At 41.3% G+C, this 25,423-nt stretch overlaps 2 protein-coding genes across 6 annotated transcripts in view; one reads left to right on the top strand and one right to left on the bottom strand.

Annotated features, from left to right (window-relative positions):
* The window catches only part of TLE4 (transducin like enhancer of split 4), a 193,655-nt gene extending 168,460 nt beyond the window's left edge, over window positions 1-25,195 (bottom strand). For all 5 annotated transcript variants that reach the window (XM_015417784.1, XM_015417785.1, XM_015417786.1 and 2 more), the window contains exons 1-4: window positions 24,177-25,195; window positions 23,244-23,341; window positions 21,997-22,060; window positions 20,651-20,695 (exon numbers count right to left, since the gene is read on the bottom strand). In XM_015417784.1, the coding sequence (XP_015273270.1) occupies window positions 20,651-20,695; window positions 21,997-22,060; window positions 23,244-23,341; window positions 24,177-24,221 (252 nt within the window). In that variant the 5' untranslated portion in view covers window positions 24,222-25,195. The remainder of the gene's footprint in view (window positions 1-20,650; window positions 20,696-21,996; window positions 22,061-23,243; window positions 23,342-24,176) is intronic.
* LOC107115977 (40S ribosomal protein S29-like) lies at window positions 1,941-2,114 on the top strand. The gene is given in 1 exon segment (XM_015417789.1): window positions 1,941-2,114. A coding segment is annotated over 1 exon segment (174 nt).
* Window positions 25,196-25,423: the final 228 nt, after the last annotated feature.

The following is a 25,423-nucleotide window of genomic DNA, read 5'->3' as shown; positions in this document are numbered from 1 at the left end:
ATCTGGTTTTTGTTGGCTTTGCTGCTATGACCTACAAAAGACAGGCATAAAATCCAAGGAAGAAACCACGGAAGAAGGAAAAACTTAAAAACAGAGATAGCAGAGGTCTCAGAAGGCAGCAAGTAAAGGGAAGGTGCAGGCCTTGGAAAAGGAGGCCCAGAAGTGATTCGCATGAATTTGGGAAGAAAAAAGGGAGACAGAGACAGGCATTTAAGACAGAAAGCAAAACTAAGAGAAAGAAAAGGTGCATGGGATCAGGAGCTGCAGCAGGAAGAATAACTGTAAATTCACATACTGATTTTAACTATCAAACACTAAGGAGTCTAACGAATTGAAAATGAGAGGGTAAGTGAACATAATTCCTCATCTTCCCAGATGCAAAGACTGCAAGAAGTTCTTAATTTGTGAATCCGCTTTCCCTGTTTAATCTGTTCCATGAAGACTTGGAACCTTGCTTTTAAGGCTCACCAAGAATCCGTGACCTACACAGAAAGGGGAGGTGGGTGCAGTTTATTGAAGTAGTATCATCTCTTATCAACAAATACTCAAGCCAACAGTACTCAAGCTGTCTAAGTACCAGCCACGTTTTGTAATTGTTCCAAGAGCCCAGCAAACTTGAGAGATACCCATTGACTAAAGCCCCCCACCAGTGAACTTTGTATCTGAACAGGGATTTAATCCAGAGCTTCTCGTGCACAAACAGATCACTATAGCCACTGCTAGCAGTTATCTGCCACCACAAGAGAGACTGCTGATTGAGTAATTTGTTCAGAGCCACTGCAGTTGTTCAGAGAAGCAATAACAATTCTTGCTTGGAAAAATTACATCTATGATGTGCAAGGGAGATATGTGAATTGCTCCTTTGCAAGTTTCACTGAAACTATGTGCACTACTCATAGATTTTCTGCTGCCATCTCTTTGAAGGACTGTTCCCATCCTTAGAGTGAAGCAGACTTCCTTCCTTTCAGAATCAATGGAGGCAAACCCCCCCCCCCAAATGACATCTATTACACCACACCTCTTCAAATGCCAACTTGACACAAAAGTTATCATAAAAGTGTTATCTTTTTTAAAAAAAAAATCTGCTATTCTGGCAGTCTCTAACCATTGTCCTGTTATAACTCAAGATCTTAAGAAGAGAATGATTACAGCACATTCAAAATGGATGGTGGTTAATGAAGAACTAAGAAGATACTTCGGTCAAACTTGTGAAAGCCAATCAGGAAGAATCAAGTGACAACAGAAGTCATTGGATTGAAAGAAAATCTTCACTATTGTATTTACTTAATTTTTTAAAAACCCTCTTGCTGTAGGGGTTTTGGCACTGAACATTAGAGGACTGTCTCTCTCTGCAATCATGTCAGTTTCTCAAAGTTTGTTCCCATGGTATACAACCCCTTGGTGATACCACTTTTATAAGTTATTAAATTTATAAATTACTAACTCCATGGTTTCTCTTTTAATTTTTTTACATCAATGAACAACTTTGTAATGCTTCACATACTGAACTCATTACAACTTTGCATTATGCTTACTGATGGGCATACAACTGTCTCCAGGGCTGATGACAATCTTTCCTCGTGTACTTTATCCTTTTGATTTCAATGTGCTAGGCAAGTATTATTCCTATTTTGCAACTACATTGCTTTGACTAAAGAGGCAAGCACTTGAAGATCACACAACGCTGTACTACCATTAGAATCCAACTCAGTACAGATCTACACACGTAACAAAGCAGACTTCGGAGGAAACAGAATTCAAACTGTATGGGGGTTATATTTTCACATGGTCTCCCATTCAAAAAAAAATTCTACAAACAAAAAGACATCAGGGAGAAAAGTCTGACCCTATCCCTCCATATGCTAGGCCAGCCAGCCCTCAGCCGCACCTGCACAGTCAGCCCTCTCCCTTTCCCCTCAGACCATGCCACTGTCGCCACAATGGGCCATCAGAAGCTCTACTGGAACCCCCCCCCCAGGAAGTTCAGGCAGGGGTCACGCTCGTGCCATGTCTGCTCCAATAACCACAGCCTGATCCACAAGTACGGCCTCAACACGTGCCGCTAGTGCTTCCACCAGTATGCCAAGGACATCAGCTTTGTCAAACTGGACTGAGCACCTGACCCACAAAGAGAGGGACCGGTGGATGCCCAGCAGAGAGAGAATGGGAGGAGGCTGCCCAAGACTGGGGAGGTGAGCAGGAGGTCTGGCTTGACACCTCCCCTCCCTCCCCCTGCTGTGTGCATACAATAAAGAGGTTGTAAGCCTTCATAGGCTATCCTAGTTGTCCAACATTTGTGCAGGGAAAAACTAATCTCTCATCTGCAGTCTGAAGATATACAGTCCACTTTTATCACCTCAGTGCTTTACCACCTTGTTCTCCTGAAGACCAAACAGAATATCCCCACAACACTTATCTAGGACCACCATGAAGTAACTGCATGTTCTCTGGACATAACCATGTTCAGTTCTGCTAAAAACATGTAAACAAGGTATCTATTTGGATGTCAGCCACATCCAACACCACAAATATGGCATCACCACTGAAAACATGAGGATTTAAAACTGAACATTACGAACATACAGTCTCTCAGCCCTGAATACCTGCCATGTGTGGCATTTGGGACATATACAAAGCTTTGTTTCAGTGGCACTGTCCAAATCTGAGTGCTTCTCTTAAGAGTAGCGGTCTTACTTTGTGCTGTGTCACATGCTCTTTATTTTTCCCCCTTTTCTCTTAAAAAATGCAGACAGTGGCGTTGCTGTGTTGGACTCTCTCCCCCTTACATTCAGTTGTCTCACATGCTAATACACTGCCATCTTTCAAAGAGAGTACTGTGAAATGGGAAGGCTGTCATACAGAGTGAATGGTACTGCAGGGAAATTGGAGACGTGTAGAGAAAACTAATTAAGTAATTTCTTTCCATTGTTCCTTGTTCTCTGCAAGCCTCCCTCAGACCAAGACTCCAGCGTAGACTTTGATTGACTTAAGCCTGATGTGCACTGCCTTTTGTGCCCATATAACTTCGCTGGTTCGTTTTGCCAAACCTACTTACACCAGCACAAGAAGAGAAGAGACCAAGGGAGACTGAATTTTTTTTTATTTTATTTTCTACACTACTGCTATCCCCATCTTGCCTTCCCATTCTGGGTTATGCTCATTAACACAGATCTAGCCAAAATTTCTTGACATTTACAGATAGCTGTGAGGGGGGGAAAGGGACTCGAGCTCTTCTGTCTTTGGGAATGGATGGAGGGAATATTGTGGAAAGATGTGCCCATCTTCTCTCAGGCCTCTATCTCCTACTTGCTACTTTCATTTCCCCATTCCCTGTGGCTATATGCTCCTCTCCCCTAATATCCTTCACGGCTTTGGAATGGACGATCACAGAAGCTCCTGCCTGGCTTGGTTAGAGAAGATGCAGCCTTGCCAGGTAAAAAAACTGATGGCACAAAGACCACATGAGATGGAGCAAGCTAAAATTTAATTATTTAATGTTGAAATCATTGTAACAATTTAATGAAGCCTCCTTAGTAATTTATCATATATAATTATGCACAAACCTCATTATATTGTACTTAAATATAATGAACATAATCCACTCGTATACAAACATGCAATGTACTTAAGATCTTGGGAACACTAGATTTCATGCAAGATCATTTATTGGAGAATAGCCCTATACATTCAATTTTAATTGTACAGTTAAAGGAAAACATGCTATTCACTCATGAGTCAAAGTATCCCATCTATTTGAATAAAAGTGCTAATCTGTCAAACTTCTCTGTCAATATTTGTTTCAGATTTTGCTTTAATCTTGAATGGTATCTCTATCACTTAACCCTCCTACTCCTTACAGCCTAGACTTCTCCATGCTTGTTATTTCAATTGACGAGCTATTTTTATCTCATTCACAACCGTCAAACTACAGTATTCTTCCCTGATCACATTTTCCATTCATACCAAATCATTTTCTCAAGTACTTTCATCCCACATTTCTAAATCTGGTTGCAATCTCTTGGGTTGTCAAACCATACACACCACTCTATGGTTGCTTTTTCTGGAGTTTTGCAGAATTACTTCCACAAATTATTGATTCTCAGAATGGTGGTGGTGAAGAGAAATAACAGTCACTGCCAAAATGTTTTTACGGTGGTCAGCCTCAAACTACATCTCACTGCCCCTCCTCTGCACTCTCCTTGTCATAGGATCTCTCTTTCCGTACTCCTTATACCAGACATTATATTTTACATGCAATCATCAAAGCCAGATTGAATTTGAAAGCATGGAACAGTTGTTCAGAAAGTCTCGTAAAGTTGCCAACTCCTGACCTGCCTCCACTTTAATACACAATTGGCCATGAGAGACCCAGTAGATATACCATATTATGTCCCCACCCATTGCTTTTCAACCAGGGTCCAGTATTTATCACAACAGTTCAGTGATGGGAGAAGCTGCAGTTCTTCAGCTTCTCCTTCCGTGCTGCTATATTTAAAAAAAAAAAAAAACCAAAGCACTGTTGAAGGCCAAGTGCCACCACCCTGAATGGCTCAGACTTTCTCAAAGTTGACATTAATCTTCTGTCGCCCATCTTATCTGTGCAACAAGAAAAAACAGGCCACTGGCGAGAACTAGTGGCCTTGAGCTCAGTCTCTCTTTCCTTCAATATGCAGCAATCAAAACTCATAATACACTCCCCAACTAGATTTCTGTCTCCAGTATACAGCCTCAACCTAGAGCTGGTGGATTTTTATTATTATTCGCTCTCCTTTTCTCTCCCCCCCCCCATTCTATTTCACCATCCCACTGCAGTATTAAATTTCCAAACAGCTTTCGCTGTCACTGCCTACAAGTACCAAAATGTTTTATTAAGTCTTTGCAGAGAGCATATGCTGGCCTTGTTGTATTTTGATTTGTTGATTCCGGGTTCAAACTCTGAAAAGGCAAGGGGAAACAGGTCCCTGTGCTTTCAGAAGTGCTTTTCCAAGACAGTAAATCTGCATCCCTGGGCTAAGGATACAATTGAAACATGGTTGATGGATTAACCACAGCATTACCATACGTTTTATTTACTGTTCCTCTCCTACTGATGCAAAAGGCCTGGAGTGAGTTTGTGGCTACTAATCACTCTAGTTAGCCTTCTATTTTCTTTTGATACCATCCTATACAAAGAAAGGAGGGGGGATTGAAAACCAAGATAAAGACAATTGAGATTTAGGGAGTCAGGCATGGGGGTGGTTCAAAATTTCTCATCTATTTCAAACGTTTACACTCTGCTCATGGTATATAATAGGTCACATGTTGCAGGCTTACCTATGGGGGGGGTGGATGTTCAAGCATTGTAGCAAAGGACTTCAACATCAGTGCATTACAATTTTAAGAAACCAGAACATACACAGCGTGAACAGCTACAGAAAATGCTCCTTGACCAATCATACTACCCCAACAAGGCAAATGTGGGAAGTGGGTGGAGAGGAAAATGCAGCAAATGAATAAATGCAACTGCCAAATTTTGACACTTCCTCAATCTCTGAACATGTGATTAGATGCTTCGGCAGGGAGGGCGAGGTATAAATCCAATAAATAAATAAACTGGACTGAATGGAGAAACCCTATGTGCATTATTTAGTGACTGCCTTTTGCTATCTTTTGGAGAGAACATAGCTACGAATGTGTCTCATAGGCAAAAACAAATTTGGGGAAACTGGATTATGAAGCCAAGAATCTTAAACAGTTTTGTATTCAGATTACGGAATTCTTTTTTATGGCACTGACATTGACAATAATGATCTCAGCACAATAGGCCCAGGGTAAAGAAATCTGACTAGTCTGGGCCAACTTGCCTAGTCCTTTGATGTAAGGTGAGAGGAAGAAAACCAACTTCAGCAGAAGTGGCCTCAAAGGGGAAGAAATCCCCCTGAAATGAAAACTTCTCTTCTAGAACTTATTGTGCCCATTGATTTCAATGTGTAGTGTACAGATCCACAGAAACATGAGGACTTGAAGTATGTACATGAAGTATAAGGTATTTTCATGCATTTGTCACATTGACATGACCACTCTAAAGCAGAACCACCACTACTCTAACAGCATTTGGCTTCTGAGGTAAAAGAAATTATTTAGGAGAGGGGCTGTGGTTTAGCAGTAGATCACATCCTTTGCATACAGAAGTGCAAGATTTAATCCCCAACAGCTCTGCAGCCAATGTTTGGGAACAGCTTTCTCTGACTGAGAACCAAGTACATCTAGACAACGCCAAACTAGTCTGACATGGTAGAAGGGCAGCTTCATTTCTCCAAATTTATGGTCTCAATGCAAAAAAAAAAATGGTACGTAAGAACCTTGGAATCCATTATTATTTAAAAAAAACTATCAGACATTACTGGTTACTTCAGAACCTGAGAAGACAGTTCATTTAGATAGGCTAAGCTCCTATGCACCGTTTCCTGTGCTTTTAAGATACGTGAAGGGAATTAGGCAAAAGAATGCTTGAAGTCAAATACAGTGCTGACAACAGACCTAAATTGTGCATGTTAGTATTTACATCAGACTATTTGCACCTTACCAAGATGAACTTTATTTGCTACTTTCTGCCCATTTCCTAAAATCTTTTTTGATATAGGAAAATGCCTAAGGACACAGTTTTGTTTTGTTTTTTCACCACAGACAATTTAAGCCCAATGTCCAAAGCAGTCCAGTCTCTTAACATACTTGGACTATCAATACAAATGAATAATCAAGTTGCAGGAAAAGATGTTCTACAATATTTTAAACTAGTAGCAAATCCCGTTGTAAAATCAATACAACGAACTCTAGCAAGATGTGACATGTCAGGCTGCACACTGTCCCCCCCCCCCCCGGAAGTCATTTTCTCCCACCATCCCCAGACCCCGGTATGACCACAATGATCTCTTCGCGCTTGTCCATCCCTCTCAAAGTTCCCTCCCTGAAATCTCCTGGAATACCCCCCCTAGAGTTGTCAAGTCTATCTCTTCCCCAGGCAAGCAGCAAGGTAGCACATGTGTATCCCCCTGAGTGTGCAGGTCTAACCCCCCCCCCCAGGCCTTACAGCTTGGCTACGGGGGATGACAGAAAGAAGGATCCAGGGGTTGGGGGGTGGGCCAGCAGCCTCACCAACTGTGGTCACCATTGCCCAAGGCCTACCCAACATGGCCCCAGAAGCTCAGGCTGCAATGCCCAATAATAGGCCAGCGAGACTGCCCCACAGTCAGAGGACGCAAGCCCCAAGGAGCAAGCCGCCAGTGCTGGTGCCAGAATCCAGCATCCAATGCAGTCCTGCCTCGCCACCGCTGTGGCCCGGACTTGGGCCCTGCTGCCACCTTCGGATGCCAGCACAGCTGCCGACCCCGTCGCAAGTTCCCGCAACCGCTGAGACTGCTTCAGGCCATCGAAATCGAATTGTCGTCACCTGAATCAGGCTACTGCCACCGTGTAAGTGGAGCTGCCACATTCTAAAGCAGGTCACCGCTACTTGACTCGGACTGCCACCACCTGTGCCCAACTCAGGCCACCGATCTTCAGTCAGGTAGGCCCCAGCTGTGTTGTTGTGCTCTGAGCTCCTATTGACAGGGTCGGAGTCTGCGTTCCCTCTCCTGAGGCGAAGTTCTGCTCTGATGGTAATTTTGGCAGGTGCTGCCTTGGTGGGTGGGACTCTGGGAACACAACCAATGGACTGGGTCACCTTTGGGGTGACAGCTCAGGGACCCAACTGATTTGGGAGCGCATTGAACATTGCCACTCGAAAACAGAATTATATATAAGGAGAGATGGCTAGAAAGAAGTCTTTGACACATAAAATGTGTGATGTTTATCTTTTAACAGTAAATCACACCCCACACAAATGTCTGACTACAAAACGCCTAGGTTTGTAGGTATTCCCAGTGGTCCAAATCCAGTATTTAATGTTCACAAACACTACTCTGAGTGATCCAAATCCAGCATTTAGTGTACACCAACAGTTAACTGTATGTTTACCGCATGTGACATATTTTAGTTAGATACAGTAACAAAGAAAGGTTTATTTGTATTCCCCCCTTCCTGGTTTCCAATTGGCAAAGGTGTCAGACAAGAATGTATTCTTTTTACCTCCCTATCTCTTCAATCTATATAAAGAACATATCATAAACCGGATTACATTTAGATAAAGTGAGTAAAAATTGGTGGAAGGGACATTAACAATTTGAGATATGCAGATGACACTACATTACTGACAGAAAATAGTGAAGACCAATGTTCCCTCTAAGCTGAGTTAGTGTGAGCTAGCTCACAGTTCTTTAGTCTCTGGCTCACACATCAGGAAGGATGGCTCCAGGGCAAACTAATTTATGTAGTAGCCAAATTGCACGCTCACAGCTTTAATGCCAGTAGCTCACAAAGTAGAATTTTTTCTCACAAGACTCCACAGTTTAGAGGGAACATTGGTGAAGACTTGAAGGGACTACTGATGGAAGGTTAAACCCCAAAGTGCTAAAGCAGGATTACAGCTGAACATCAAGATGGCAGAAGTAATGACTACTGAAGAATTATGCAACTTTTAGGATGATGATGAAGAAACTGAAATAGTTAAAGGGTTTTCTGTTCCTTGGCTCTACCATCAACCAAAAGGAAGACTGCAACCAAGAAGAAGACTGAGACTGGGAAGGGCAGCCATGAAGGAGCTAGGAAAGATTAAAGGTAAGGATGTGTTGCTGGTGATTAAGGTCAAGTTAATTCATGGTACAGTATTCTTCATTACTAGGTATGGGCGTGAACATTGGACAATGAAGAAAAGTGACAGGAAAATAGCTGATTCATTTGAAATGTGGTTGTGGAGGGTCTTCAATCTGCTGCTGGCCAACATCGCCACATGATCTCCCTGTCACTATGACGTCACCCGGAAATGACATCATTGTGTTGCTGGTGTTGGGGGTGCCACTCTAGTTTTCTGGACAAGCTCTATGGTTTTGAGGGGCACCCCGAATGTCGGCAACACGATGACATCACTTCTGAGTGACATCATTGTGGTGCACGCAGCAGATGATTCCGGCAAGAACGCTGAAGCCCCCCGCTGGCAGCCAGTAAGGACCTGGCAACCCTACTGTGGAGGAGAGTTTCACAGATACCTTGGACTGCCAAAACGATGAATAAGTGGGTTCTAGGTCAAATCAAGCCTGAACACAAAAGCTAAAATGACTAAACTGAGGCTATCGTAGTTCAGTCACATTATGAGAAGACAAGAGTCATTGGAAAAAACAATAATACTAGGAAAGGTGAAGGCAGCAGGAAAAGAGGAAGACCCAACATAAGTTTGATTGACTCTATAAAGGAAGCCACAGCCCTCAGTTTGCAAGACCTGCCCAAAGCTGTTAACGATAGGATGTTTGGGAGGTCATTAATTCATAGGGTCACCATAAATCAGAAGTGACTTGAGGGTGCTTAACACATATTTTCTTTTTCTTGAACCCAAGATAGCTATATAGTCTTCCCATTAAAGATTATGATAGAATCCTACATGTCCCCCCACAAATATTATGATAGAATCCTACATGTATGCCCATTTCATTCATTCATTCATATAAAGAAAATTCTCTGTATCCTCCCCCCTTTCAGTTTCCCATGTCATTACCAAGAATTCATATATACTGCTATCCTCATAATAGTTAACACCACTAAGATATATCACGTGTTAACTTATGTAAATGACAAAAATATAAACAAGCAAAATACAGTAACTCAGTACTGTGGTGAAGGAATAACACTGTTTATGCAATCAAATATTAATGACATTATACCACCTTTAGTATTGAATCTGGGAGAATCACCACCACAAATTGTGCCTCAGAAAATCACATGAGGGCATTGCAATCACAGTCCAATTTCCATTCACAATCCCACCCCATTTAATGCCAATATAGTCCTTTGTACACATATGGCTGCTACTTCCCACAAAACGTTTGGAAAAAGAGATTACAAATTTATTTGTATAAAAGATATGAATCATCTTGCTAAACTTCTTTATGATTCCACAAATCACTAATTCCAAAAAAGGATACAAGAAAATACTGTATGCCTTAATTAGAAGGGGTCCTTTGGAAGAGCTGTGGAATGGAGCTAAAATGAAGCCAACTTCTATATTGTACTCATAGACCCTCTGTATTCTCCAGGCAGCAGTTCAGGGAGCAAATATGCATATTGTTGCACAATCTGACCACCCATGAACTCGTGGGCACTCAATGAAATTGCTAAGCAGTAGGGTTAGAACAGATAAAAGGAAGTACTTGTTCACCCAAAGAGTGATTAACACTTGGAATTCACTGCCACAGGAGGTGGTGGCGGCTACAAGCATGGACGGCTTCAAAAGGGAATTAGATAAGCATATGGAGCAGAGGTCCATCAGTGGCTATTAGCCACAAGGTATACATAGAGGCTCTGGGGCAAGTGATGCTCTGTCTTCTTGGTGCTTGGGGGGGTCAACAGTGGGAGGGCTTCTAATGTCCTGGCCCCTCTGATGGACCTCCTGATGGCACCTCGTATTTTTGGCCACTGTGTGACAGAGTGTTGGACTGGATAGGCCATTGGCCTGACCCAACAGTGGCTTCTCTTATGTTCTTACGTCCAAGTTCAAGACAATGGAGCATTTCTAAAATGATCCTGAGAGGAAAACCATTTCAGGATAAATTTCCGGTTACGGTGGGATGGCACGAAAAGAAAGCAGGATTTCTGTCCATGAAGCATGACTATCTGTGGAAACATTGCTGGATCTGAGACAACACCTGGCCAAGAAAGAGTTCACAGTTATGGGGCACATATGCTAAACCAAGGCCAAGACATCACCTTAAGCTCCCAAAGGGAAAACTATGAAACTTCTGTCGCTGATATACGCATACGTTTTGAAAATAAAACTAAGTGTTTGGTACTATCTACCTTTTTATTTAATTTTGTGTATTTTTCCACATTAGTTAAAACCTTGACAAATGAATGGAAAACAGATAAAAGACACCGATCAGTCATCCTCCCTTAGAGAGATACCAAAGGCTTATTAACTCACCAGGTAACAAAGTGAAACACTGTAGTGCACCTTGTTAGCAAATGAGAGAAGATAAAGCTCTGGGAACAGTTTAAGTACAATTATGAAGATAGCTTTAGGTTGAAATATATAGAAAGGCCACTGTCTTCTTCCATGTTTAAAATGTACACAAATATTTAGGTTTTCCTCATCCTGACAATTGGTTCAATGTTTACACTCTCCAATTAAGAAGAATATTAATGATTTTGTTTGTTAGAGGCTTACCTGTACAAACTGATGCAGGTCTGCTAATTAGCATCAGACCTGCTGAGTTCAGTTCTGCTTTGTAGCTATACGTCACAGCTAGCACACCTTGCTGAGAGCCAATAAAAACCATTTCCACTCAGTGTACAGCCAAGCGATTTCCGAAGCAAATGGTGCATTCAGAATTATTACATTCTAAAGTGGCAGAGCTTCTCTAGCCTTTTAACACACAACCCATAGATCAAAGCACGGTAGTCATCTGTCTGAAGAAGGAAGATTTAAAGGCTTTAGAACAAATCCAAACCAAACTGACCAGCCAAAATTGTTTCCATTTATGAAAATTCAGTAATCAGTAAAGCTAACAGCTTAAGTTACAGAAAACTCACTTGTGTCACAAACAGCATGTGCACAAAATCATGTTTGCTGTGGGTAGATTAATGTTACACTGGTGTTTAAGGGATGCATGGCTGTTATTTACAATTTACACATTTGCTGTGAGCCATCCCAGTGTAACACAACTGCATTCACAAAAAAATGATGAATATGAAGAGGAGCATGATTCAGAGATGCAGCACATGCTTTACAGGAAGAAGGTTTCCATTTCAACCATGGCATACTCAGTTAAAGGACCTCAAGATAGCAGGTCTTGGTGAGCCCTGCCAGTCAGAACAGAAAATACTGAGCTACGCAGACCAGTTGTCTGACTGGTTATAAAGCAGTTTCATGTGTTTTGATACACATTCATGTGCTGAGTGTCTCTAAGAACAGCTCTGCATTTTAAGCAGCAGTTACAATTAATGCCAGTGCCACAGCACAGAGACATGTAAAACATGGGAACATACCCTCATTTGTCTGTCGGTGTACATGCATATGGAAATACTGATAATATGATAATGAACATAAATATGTTTAAGATTGTAATCTATTATTCCAAATAAGAAATAAAATAAAGAGGATGTACATCCCTTCTGGGGAATTGGTGAGAATATAGATGTAAAAACTGAATGAGGTTAGCATATGTAGTGAGATAAGAAACCAATATCCCTGTTAAGTCCTGGAGATTCCATTGCTCTGAGTGTTGTGATAACTTGCAACTCAGCAATTTCCCTATGTAGAGAACTGAAGGGCACTGTTGGCATTTAATAGCATATACAGTGTTAGAAGATGAGCAACTGAATAAGCTTGAGATGGTGTAGTTGATGTTGTTGATGTTGTTAGGTCCAGTGATTGTGTTGTCTGGGTGTTTGCGGCAGCAAAGTTGGCATCTGGGTTTATTGCAAGCTGTGGAACCAGTGTCCAAGTTCAAATCAGATGTTGTATTATTGTGGGTGAGGAGGAGTTTGAGATAGGGGGGCTGTCTGTATGCAGGAAAAGGTCTCCCCCTCACTAGAACTTGTGAAAGAGAACTGTCAACCAGTAGAGTTTGTAAGTCTCTGATGATGTGTTGAACTGTTTTAAGTTGAGAGCTGTATGTGATCAATAGTGGTGTTCTGTAATTGTCTCTTTTGGGCCTGTTTTGCAATAGGTTCTCTCTAGGTACCATTCTGGCTTTGTCAATCTGTTTCTTGACTTCATCAAGCGGATACTTTAGTTCCGAAAAGGTTTGTTGTACATTCCGAAGATGAGAATTTGTAGGATTGGAGCTGTAGCTGGATTGAATTCAATGACTTTCACCCCACCATCAACCTGACAACAACCCAATCTATGCAAACTATGCAACAAATACATTTCCTGGACACTACTGCAAAAATACACAAGATGCATACACACCAACCTATACCGGAAACCTACTCACTGACAAACATACCTACATGCCTCCAGCTACCATCCTAAATATACCAAACAATCCACTGTATACAGCCAGGCTCTACCCTCTATGCTACGGCCATATCTGTTCCTATCCTACAGACAGAGATTCTCACCTGAGGGATCTACAACAAACCTTTTGGAACTGACTGTTAATTTTAAAGATGCCACTGGACTCAAACTATGTTCTGCTCCTTCAGAGCAACCCATCTGTATCTGGTAGTACTCATGTATGCCATAACCAAAGCAATTCCAATTTCATTGTTTTTGAAGGTATATAAGAAAACTAAGAAAACTAAAATCAGTACTAGAAAGAACATACAACATATACAAACAACATATATGCATGGCAGCAGAGCTCATCCCTTGCAATGCAAATTAGGCATTCATATTCATCACACTGCAGGAAAACGCAACCCTATATATACATTATTCCCAATTATTCGAAAATCTAATTATTCTCCTTCTAGGCAGCACAAGTAAATGGGCTTAATGCTAAAGAAAATGATACACGCTTGAAAACAGTACCTATTTTAAAAGGAGGAAAAGTTTATGTTTTAACAATCTATTCTGACACAATTTTAGGCATTCCAACCTTACCACCCATCCCCACAATTGGTTGTACTGAAAAACACAATGAAACCACAAACAATCTACATGAGTTGGCCTTGGAAGAGCAAATCCATGGCATTCATGATCAATTAATGGAAACCACATGTGCTGCAGGTTCACTGAATTGCACCGTTGTGGGTATAATCCAATGCCTTGGAGATACTATATTTTAGAAGGTGCTAAGAACTTACAAACACCCTGGCTGCATTCAGATATGCTGACAAACTTTGGTTTGTTCAAACCATGGTCACTGTAACAAACTTTGGCTTACTAGACACCAGTAACAAATCCAGGTTTATGCATATACTTTGTGTTATTTTTTTTCTTATCTCCTCTCTGCTTCTCAGTAGGGAGATCTTCTTAGTGCTGCTTTTTTCTATGGCCAAGGGTCACGCTGCTAAACAAATTGCTTATCAAGAATGACATCCCAGTAAACCACAATACAACTTGTAGTTAACAAGCCAGCTACAAATCCTATTTTGAAATTCCAGTACGATGCCAGGCAGACAAAACCTGGTTTGTTGGACTATCTATATTTAGACATCACAGCTAAATGGAGCTAAACATGGTTTACCATGATGTCTGAATGCAGCCCATCAGTATTCCAGTTTATCAATGGGAGAAGAAAATGTTTGTATCAGTGGGCATTCTTTCAGGAGAACACCTGAACTGATATGACTAGAGATGTGAAGGCCCGGGAAAAAAACCGGGAAAATTCAGGAAAAAAAACGGGTTTTTCCATTTTTTTTCCCCTGAAGCCTTTTTGTTTTTTCCCGAAAAATTGAAAAAATTGAAAAAAGAAAAGAAAAGAAAAAAATTGATTATGGAACGTTTTATTTTAACGTGATAAATAAAATATTTTAAGACAAGGTGTTCAAATATTTTCCAAATCATTTCTAAAATATATATATGGTATCAGATTGATCTAATTTCTGTGCACTGAGGACAAGCAAGTCCTAGGTTACAAACTGAACTCTCCAATGTAAGAACAAGATGCATTTCTTCCTTTAGGAGGCGCGATTCTCGGAAGAAAATAAAAAAAGTTTCAGTTTTGTTTTTGCATGTGGGTGGGTATTCTGTTTGTAATAATTGTTTGGATACACTATATTTTTAATATGCTAGTTGTGATAATTTCATGCCAAGTAAAAATGTCCATAGTCATATTTTATGTTCCTAAAGTAACAGAATGACTTTCAATCTAGAAAAGACAAAGAAATGCTAATGTAGCATTTTTTTCAATTTTTCCAAAAATTTCCGTTTTTTCCGAGCTTCAAAATTTCCGGAAATTTTACATTTCTAGATATGACAGTATTTACTAGTAATGTTTCTCTCATTTTTAAAAAAGGTGTTTCACTGGCTTGTTTATTTACCATTTACTGATTACTATTAAAAAGGTACATCATGTTGAATATAACTTTGTTTCAATAATAATGTTACTATTACCCTACCTTCTCATCAAACAAAGTAAGTGGTCATTCTGTCACATTGTCCCCTCCAATGTGGAGTGTTCCATATGTGGCAGCTCCCGACAGTCAACCCTCTGTCCCTGGTACTAGAGTTTCCTCATATGTTGCTCCCAGAGAAGGTCTATGAGCACCCACAGTGTACATCACCCCAAAATTAACTCTTTGGCTGGACCAGCCACATGTAGAGTGAGTAATCTTAACCTGGGATAACCTTGGATTATCACACTGATTTTTCAACCCACTTTTTATATGCTGACATTTGATGGAAAACCTACAAGCAAGGTCCCTCCCCTTCTCTTAACACCATGAGATGCTGCAGTCTTTATATTTTCCCTTCTAACCTATTTTATTTTAAAGCTTCCCAGTTTTTGTTCTGACTACTCACTGCTTGTATCTTGATTAAATCTTTCCTACTGTTTAGAATGGAGAGAAAATTCAAGCAGTGTAATTCCAGTAGGATCTCCAGCTTGCCTTCAAATGAAAAGCAGTATATTGCCAGTCACAGATTACTACGACACACATACTCTTTTTGTAATTCTACTTGCACATGCAACTTCATTTGCAAGCCAAAACATTTGGATAACCAGCGAATAAAAAACAACAAGAACACCATTTAAGCATTACACAAATGTTTCAGAATTTCCATAGATTACTGAGATACATAAGAGCATAAAAATAGCCATTCTTTCTGACAAAGAGGTTTCTTAGAAACATGGAAGCCTGAACACACACATCAAGTTCCCACACCCATGGGACCTGCACTTTAAACGGTTCCCAACTTCAGCCGTGCTTGTGGACTTACAGTCCAGAGTGGCAGTGATTCCCAGTGGCAGCAATTTGTCTGCATTACATACAAAGCGAAGAGGCTGACCTATGTTGCCTAGCTGAAGAATATGTACATACATGCACACACAAAATCAAATCCCCGTTATCAAAACACACAATAGCACTCTTGCTATACTGCCAGCAGTTCTCTGCAATACAAGCTTTCTGTGGCCAGGCAGATGAAAAATAGACAAAAACCTGGCTCTGAATTAAACAAATTGATTCCCTGCTTTAGTCATTCAAGCAAAATAATTTATTGAAGCCAAAGCAGTAAGCAGACTCAAGGCTAGGATGTCATACAAGCCATATATTAACACAGCCAGTGTGAAATCTCCTCCTCCCCTCCAAGCTCTATGCTACTTTCTTAAATAGCTCACTATAAAGCCCCAACCTAATTAAAAACAGCTTCCTCTGCAACAGCGGCCTTGATTTCACTTATTTACACATTAACTGCAGCCTCCGTTTGGCCAATCCAGTCTATTCCCTGTACTACGCGGGGCCTTTTATCTGCCCTGGACAGCATTTTCTCCAGCAGATGAAGTAGATGCCGATTGATTTGCTGTCGAGCATGGTAAATTAATAGCAACAAATTGCTGAGGGCCCCATCTCACTGCACCACCATGCTTCGGCAGTTTTGCTTTATTTGCTCCATGATGGGCAGCAGTCAGGCCTCTTCAAGTCAATTTCTTCTTAACAACCTGCAATACTTTTGAATGGTGAAAATAGAGCTGTTCCTTGTAAGTCAGAAATCAATATCCTATTGCCCTTAGAAAATGCTAAACAAGCAGTATTGGCAATCCACTTGGTACCAGAGGGTATCAGATATAATGCAAATCCATACTGCTTCCCTCCTTGTAGTTATTACAGTTTGCTAAAAGGTTCCTAATGCCATTTATCATCATTTACCATCAACTGCTGCAGCTACGATTATGATATGCTATCAGCTGGCCAGAGCCCTTTCATTTCTACTCAATTAATATTTTAGCAGCACTCAAATGGTTGTTGCCTAAGACTTGTAATAAAATTTACATGGATTGAAGGGAAATGACGGGGGGGGGGGAGAATGATGTGCTGATTTTTTAAAAAATCATGTCATTCATTTTCAACGACTAGCCTCAATGTCTGAACTTCCCAAAATATACACTGGAAAAGGAAAGCAGTTTCTTTGAAATTCTTCCAATTACAAGGCTTTAACAGGAAAACAAAGCCCTACTGTGCTCTCAAGCCATTAAAAAAAGATATTTCCCTCCTATCTAACTTCCTACTGGTCTTATTCACAAGACTCTGTTCTCTGCAACCAAGTGCCGATTCTTCTTGGGCAAGGAGAGCACAATTATCGAATGAATAGTGCTGAAATTTCTATTTGACTATTATGCTATATAATAAAGCAATTCAAAAAACAAAACTTAGAATACTAACAGAAAACAGAATTGATCACACTCACATGATCTTGACTATAGATATGAATACTATTCATCTTTCAGGACATATTCAGGACACTGTTATACCCCAATCAAGAACATGCAAGCATGGCCCGCCAAGTTCAAAAAATTTACACCCTAGCAAATACAAATCAGAATTACAGCCTAATTAATAACTTCACATACAAGACAGCATGGAAGAATGTTTTCTTCTGTATCCCAAATTAAAATCAATCAGCTTTTCATTTGACATCTTCCCCAACAGATCCATCATACTCAATTGGTCTTCACAGAAATTGCCAAAAGCGTCAAAGTTTAGGTATTAATGCCTCACACCAAGATTGTTTAGAAAGAATACACCAAAATAATTCAGAGAACTAATTCTATCAGTCTAATGCTATTTACTCAGTTACCAAAATCTAAATTAATTATGTTCTCAAACATAATTGTTAAAAATTGGCAACATTATGCAGGCTTAATTAAGATTAAATCCAATTTACTAAATGTACTTTAATTGGTACTAATTACATTAGCTTTCCTTTCAGAATGACAAATTCCCCATAGGTTTCACTTTAATAGTCTTCTATCAAAATCAACACAGGATGACTAATGATCAGCCTTGTGAACGGGGGAGGGGAAACAGAAAAACCACACCACATCCTCTTCACCCTCCATGGACTTGACCCCACCCTCAAGGCACGCATGCACACACAAACCACTCTGTGCATTTATCCTTTTATCAATTTGCTAAATCACAGAGTCATGACTCCATCACAGCCATCATCTTCTGTTCCAATGAAAAAAAATTCTAAAAATAAATATTCGGTGACTGGGAGCAGCCAAGAAGAACAGACACTTTAACAGAAAAATACACAGAGGTTTCAAATATCAGGGCCACCAATTACTAGGGTACTTCCAAGGACTCTAGGGAGCCCTACATTTGAACCCTCTGAGATACAATCTAATAAGCGAATAAGCCTAACCTGATCTTGCGAACTAGGCCCAATTATGCCGCAGGGCAACTTTGCTGCATTATTGCCTGCTTTCCATTACAAGGGCATCCAGCAACTACATCTGGAAAAGAAGCTAAGAGAAACCAAGGCTGTCTGCCTAGGAAAACAAATAAAGACAGATAGGTCTCTTGTGCTCAGGAGGGGGGGCAGAGGGGGCAGGGAGAAAATAAATATAATAAGTAGGTGGTTCGCAGAGCTGTCTGTATTCTATAATGTGATAAACTGCCCTCAGGATTTTTAGGTGATTCAATATAAGAACAAAACCCACAAATAATCCAAAAAGGTGGATCGCTCAGACTCACTAGGTAGAACTGCGGGGTGGGGGACAAAGAGAAAGACTGAAGGATTAAAGGTGGAGGGTCTGAAGGCTTCCCCCCCGCCCCTTAGAAGTATATGTGCACACTTCAGTATTTCCATAATGTCAGATGGGGAACATTCTGAACAGGATGTTGCAGTCTCTGAGCTGGAAGAGAGAAAGGCTATGATGCTCATTACCAAGCCCACATATTACACATAGGAGAAAGATGAGAAGATGAGATTTTGGGAATGATGTGCTACAAACATGTTTCTCTGTTGTATTTCATTAGAGTCACTGCAAGCAATAAAATACGAAGAAAAATTTTATACCTGTGCAGTGTTTACATTGCAAGCCCCCTCCAAAAAAATGATAGTAATGGGGAAAGCTGCATTCTAACTAAACTCAATGTTTCAAAACCTGCACATTTATAACTTAAAGATAACAGTTCCTCAGAAAGGTCCTCTATTTCTTGTTGTTCCCAAAGTGAAAGATTTGAAATAAAAATTAGGGGGGGGGGTATTTATTTTTTTATTTTTATATATTTATTTTTAATTGTCTTCACACCTAGGCTTCTTCTCCCTCTAAAAAGAACCCTGCCAGGTATGCATATTTATTTGTATTTACAGAAGAGTCATGAAACAATTATGTGATAGTCTCCTGTAGGTATTTATAGCTATGTAGTAAATGAATTCATTACAATTTCTGGTTAAAAATATCATTTATATATATATGCTATGATAACACTATATAATAAACTCTAATAATTAAACCACTCAGCTATTACTAATTCAGCAGTTTCTTTCTGACTTTAAAAGTCTTGCTAGGAAAGGATATAATTCCAAACCCTCCCCCCACACATACACATTTGTTTTCAATTCGTTTTAGCACTCACTTGTCAAATTATGCCCTGTGAATACTTATCACTATTAAAATGTCAAGGATACAGCCATTCATATCCCATTAGGATATGAATTTTAGGGCAGAAACTTTAGGAAACGCACTGGTATCACACCCACTACAGTATGTTTCCAATTGTGACTAGTGTCTTGAAGTACAGACAGACGAACAAGCAAGACGACTATGAAATCAAAATCAAGACCCAGAAGTCAAACATTCTCAAGTGTAAACCTCAACTCTGGTCACCAACAAGCATCCTGCTTTTCCTCAACATACTGAGAAACTTTATCTAATGTGCTTTCTGAAACAAATATTATTCAATGAAAAAGCACAATATCTAACCAGAAAGCAAGTAAAAATTCTGGTTCCCTACTTGGAAAAGTTTACAGCAAATCAACAAGAAAAAAGAATCCAATTCACCACGTCACGCTTTAACCCGCTAATCTTGGCCTAATTGCTGGAGTCTACAGCACAGGGCTAAACCTCAGTAGGAGCTCATTTTCTGTGGAGAATGTTTGGAACTAAAGGTACACGATTTCTTGATGAGACCCAACTAAATATCCTCAGGGGTCCACTACATCATTTTGCACCAATTTTCTTTTGTCAATCTACATACCCAAGTATGGTCTCCTGGTTTCAGAACATACGACTAAAGGAAGACAACAGTCCCAAATTCATATTCTAACCTCCGGACCATTTCTTTATATTTGCCTTGCTCTGTAAAGTAGCAGTTTACAAGGAACAGATTTAACCCCCAAGCCTAATGTTGTGATCAATCCGCAACAGGATTATTTGGAAGCCGAAATAATTAATGTATCTGTTACAGGATCCCATTGTTTCTCTCAATCGAGGGCAGGCTCACATAAAAATCAGGAACAACTACACCAGTTTACACAAGCCCACACAACATAAAGATCAGATTTAAGCCCCCCTCCCCCAAAAACAATTTCACCTATTTTACTGCAATGTGAAAGTGCTAAATGGAGTAGATAAGAGGAAAATTAATTTTAATATTATAAATAAAGAAAACGTTCTTTGCCTACCTGTTTATGCATCTCTATATTCAACCCATAGGACATTTCATAATACTAAGAAAAAAGGAAAATGGATTTATTTCACACAAACGCATATAATTAAACATACAGTATATAGCACTGCACAAACACACACATGCGTACTAAAAAAAAATTACAGTTATTACAGAACAGATGAGTGCAAGTGTAACAGATTTTTGTTTCATCTACAGCACCAAATGAAAATTCTAAAAATGTCAGAAGTGCAAGAAAGCAGAGTGTCATAAATCAGCAATGAAAATAAACTTTCAAAAATTTTAAATTAAAGACAAAATGACTTCAGTTAAATGTATTGTTTTGAGAGAAATAAAACTGCGTAGCAATTCAGATTCAAAGCAAATATACCACTTTTTAAAAAAACCTCCAGTTTTCCTGTATTGCAGCATAGCACAATTTTGCAAGTTAGCATCATCTGTGTTAGGCACATTACATATGTGAAGGCCAGAATATAAGCTTTGATGGATAGTTTGCGCTTTGGCTAGAAGGCAGCATATCTCAAGGTTATTGTTCTCCTTACAACTGAGTCACTCCATCACATAAAGAAAGCAATTATTTCCTCACATCAGCACAGAGGAGCAGACAGAAAAAAGCTCTTTGGGTGTCATCATAATCCATCAGAAAATTAGATATTTAAAGACTTCATCGTATGCCGATTGCTGCCAAAGCCAGATCAGAGATAAGGGGGGAAATCCTTCCTATGACTCTGGTCACCAATATCCTCAATTAAACATGGAAGCCTTTAACTGGCAGCTCATCAACAATATAAGCAACAGGTTTGAGAAGTAAGATCCACGCTGGAAGTGTTGACTCCTTCTCTCCTTCTTAAAATGTAAATTTATTTCTTGAAAATTTAGATACATTCCACAAGCTGAGGAGGTGCAGGAGGAAGAAAGGTATGAAAACCTACAAGCCAATACATAAACCTAGATATGCCTTAGAGAGGCTAACAATTTTTCATCAATACATCAAAAGGGGTGGGGGGGTGAGGAATTCTACAGGCTGTGAACTAGCGAGGAACAATCTGCCAGGACCTCCTGCCATACACATAGGGCGCTGCGCTAACATCTATTCATTTCAACAAAGGCTTGGGTATGAGCAGCTCCTGGTGGATTGTGCCATGAAAGGGGGGGGGGGAGTCAGAATTTGCAAGCAGGTGAAAAGCTCTTATATCCAAGGCTTCATAATGCAACCTCCATAATAGTAGTCTCTCTTTCACAAACTAGCTAGCCAGCACCAACAATCTGAACATTTTTTCTTATTTTTGTTAGCCACACTCATCAAATACACATTTTGAATTGGTGATGCTGCTTTCTTACCATGACATAATGCCGCTGCATCTCTGTCTTTTCACTGGCCAGTTTTTCACACTCCAGCTTTAAACTGTTCAAAGGGGGGGGGAAGAGCCAAACATCCATGAGTACATAGAATCCACCTTTTATTACACAAACCGCAACATATCAGTACAAAGTAATCCAAGTTGTTGGAGGATCTCCATATCTCCTTTTTAAAAATCATTAAGATTTGCTATATCAGTGCAGGGCAAATGCATCTCATTTGGACAAGAGAGAGTTTTTTTAAAAAGGGGAAACAGCTAATAGAAAATGGTTGTTCAGAGGCTTGACTATTTCCAAGCACAAAATCACCTGCTGTTGTCTAATTCTTTTTTTCAAAAAGCCACTATTAAGTTGGTTTTACATGGGTCATCTTACTCGCACTTCAACTAACAATATAACTTGGAGCAACCACTCAAAGGCAGAAAGGGTTGAAAGGTTGCAGGTTTTCAAAGAAAGTAGCACAACAGCATCTACAAGAGACATCTTATGAGCAATAATGCTCCCTCTGCCCTCTTTTTTCCCACCCCCTTTTAAAAGCCAAACCAACAATCTTGAAAGAGGTTGTTTTCCAAGGGGAGGGAAAGTACTTCTACCCTAAGAACAATGAGCAAACACTCCAAAGTATAATCCTATTTATCCACACCTGAAATTGTAATGCAAGATCTGAAGGGGGGGGGGGCAAAACAGATGCAGTCCCTAAACTGCACCAACAGAATAGGAATCCAAGGCAATCCAGTCTTCGCACCCCAAAACTTGAATAGGGAAAAATCCTTGCCCAGAGAGTCCCTGAACCTCTAGTTTCTTAAGGCTTCTTTTATTCCTGATTCATTCTCCCTGTGCAAGCTCTTTTATTTGTGTTTTGATCGCCAAGCTGCCCTGACTAAGCTGCTAAAGAACAATTTCCTCCACCTGGACTAATTCAGAAAGAGTGCTGCCCCTCCCCTTTTGGAGTAGCTCTAAAGTAGTTTTGAACATATGCAATGAGATGTTTAAAAGCACACTCACAATATTTGGAAACCTCCTTCAGTCAAGTGGTTCCAGCTCCAGCTTGGGGCAAAGAGGAGGGACTACATCCTGGGAGTGGATGTTTCTGTGTTGTTTGCTTTATTGCTTTCTTTTCATCTTGGTATGATCCCCCCCCCCCCAGAAAAGAACACATCTATGCCTGGGGGGGAGGGGATAACAAAAGATAAGCAACCACGAGGATCAGGGAAAGTAAACAGCATTACCTGTGGTACTGAGCCTGTAAAAACTGAAACTCCTCCTTAATCCGATCACAGGATTCAGAAATGGTGAATTTGAAGGGTTGAGCAGGCTGATGCGGTGCCTAGAAGCGGTCAGCAGAATGAAATGTTTTAATTACTCCCCATCCCTGCCAGCTCATTGGTGCACACAACACAAGCAAACATTTCTGGCGAGGTCATCCATGTATCATTAATGAAAGGAGCTATTAAAACTCACTTTGTGTGTTCCCGTGCGCACTCTCTCACACAGGCGTATGCGCACACACACCAAGTGTTGTTTTCTCTCTCTCTCTCAGTCTTGGGAGTCCCTTTCCTGCCTTACAACATAAGCACAAAGTCTGGTCTTCTCCGCACCTCTAAGCCGCTAATTGAGGGAGAAAACAAATCTACTTCAACCCAGCCGGCCAACCGCAGTAACCGAGGCTTAGGGAAGGGAGAAGAAATCCCCGCTCCCCTCACGAATCGGGGGCTGAGCAGCGAGCACTCTCGGAGAGAAAAAGGATAAGATCAAGAACCCTCGACCCCACTGCCTGGCGGTGTAATTTCCCTTTTGAATCTTTCAAAGGTTAGCGAGACGGGAAGTCCTACGAAGGGACTCCTCCGATCGCAAAGCCTGGAAAGCCAAAGACAACAATAAGAAAATGGCTACAACTCAATTGTTTCATCCAACTCTCCCTCCCGCCTCCTCTTCTCCCCCCTCCCTTTCCCCTCATTTGCCTTCTCAAAGCGCGTTGTCCGTTTTATGCTCCCCCCCCCCCCTTTTTTTTTTTTTTTAAAAAGTTTTTTTGGGGGAAAAGGGGGGGGGGGGGGGGGGGCGCCGTCAAGCTCTAGCCCACATACAAGTCTCTCTCTCACACACACAAACACACACACCCTCCCCGCACGCGCTGCCCTTTACCCCAGCTCGCCGCTACTCACCGGGTGTCTGGTTTGAGGGTACATCTTGCTCAGATCGCGAATCATCCAAACCGATTTAGTGGGTGCTCTGGGCCAGGAGGAAAACTCGGCTCATTGATTTCAACGGCAACAATGCAAAGGAGGAGGGGGGGGAGGACGGGGCTGCCCGCCGCTCGTGCTTCGAGGAGCGTCTCCGGCTCTCCCCGTCTTCTCCCACCCCTGGAGCCGAGCGAGCACACAAGGGGAAGACACGCTCGGCGGCGGCGGCGGCTCTGTCCCCGGCAGGAGGGGACCGCTGCAACATTCCACAAGGGCTGTCACTGACCGACGACCATCGTCGCGGGAGAGACCGCAGCCGATTCCCACCGCTCCGGCGCTCCCACGCCCAGGGCCCGACCAAGCCGAAGGGCCAGCTGGCTCGACGTTCCACGGCCGCTCGGCCTCGTCTCCGAAAGCGCGGCAGGTCCTTGCTCCACCGTCCCAGTGATCGGAAGGACTTCTCGCTCGCGGCGGTCCGAGAAGGGCGCTGCGTTCACCGCAATTGACCCTCCTCCCGCTCCCTCGGATAGCGAGCAAAGGAAAGGAAAACTCCGCTCATACCAAATACGCTCCTCTCCCGTAGAGATGCCTCTCTGGCAGCCGACTCTTCCGTTTGAAAACTTTTATTGATCTTAGTTGTTGGCCCTTCACAACGAGCGAGAGAGAAATCCGTTCCTTTATAGAACTCCCGGGATGAAGAATGCCGTTGTTACTCCCGTCTTCCCCCCGAGTGCTTATTCGCGTCTTCAAAGGTTTAACGCAATAACCTTTTGTTGTGTTTTTTCTTCTTCTTCTTCCCTTCTAAATGGCTCTTGATCCCTCCCCTTAAAAATATCTTTTAGAAAGAAGAAACACGGTCTTGATTGATTGACTTGTTTATTTTGCCTTTTTTCCTCCTCTCATTTTCCTTTCAAACTCTTGCAAATAGCGACACGGAACAATATAACACGAAACCGCAGCAGCACCCGAACCCACCTCTCTAAACAGCTCTAACAACACGTTCTGGCGAGGTGACTCCTTTGACCAAATTTAGCAGCAGCAAATCATTAACATTCTGATACATATTCACAACAATCGGAGGACAAGGCCACGGAGCATCCTGGGATACGTAGTCCTTAATCGGCGGTATTCTCGGTGCCTGTATTGTACAATATAACCAAATAAACTACCACTCCCGTCAGGTTGCGCGAGGCCTCTTTAGCCTCCTGTCTTTTCCCCCCAGCCGCTCC

Source organism: Gekko japonicus, unplaced genomic scaffold (assembly GCF_001447785.1).
Source record: "Gekko japonicus isolate JY-2015 unplaced genomic scaffold, Gekko_japonicus_V1.1 scaffold221, whole genome shotgun sequence".
In the NCBI taxonomy this organism is placed as follows: domain Eukaryota; kingdom Metazoa; phylum Chordata; class Lepidosauria; order Squamata; family Gekkonidae; genus Gekko; species Gekko japonicus.
This window is presented reverse-complemented; position numbering and strand designations above follow the sequence as displayed.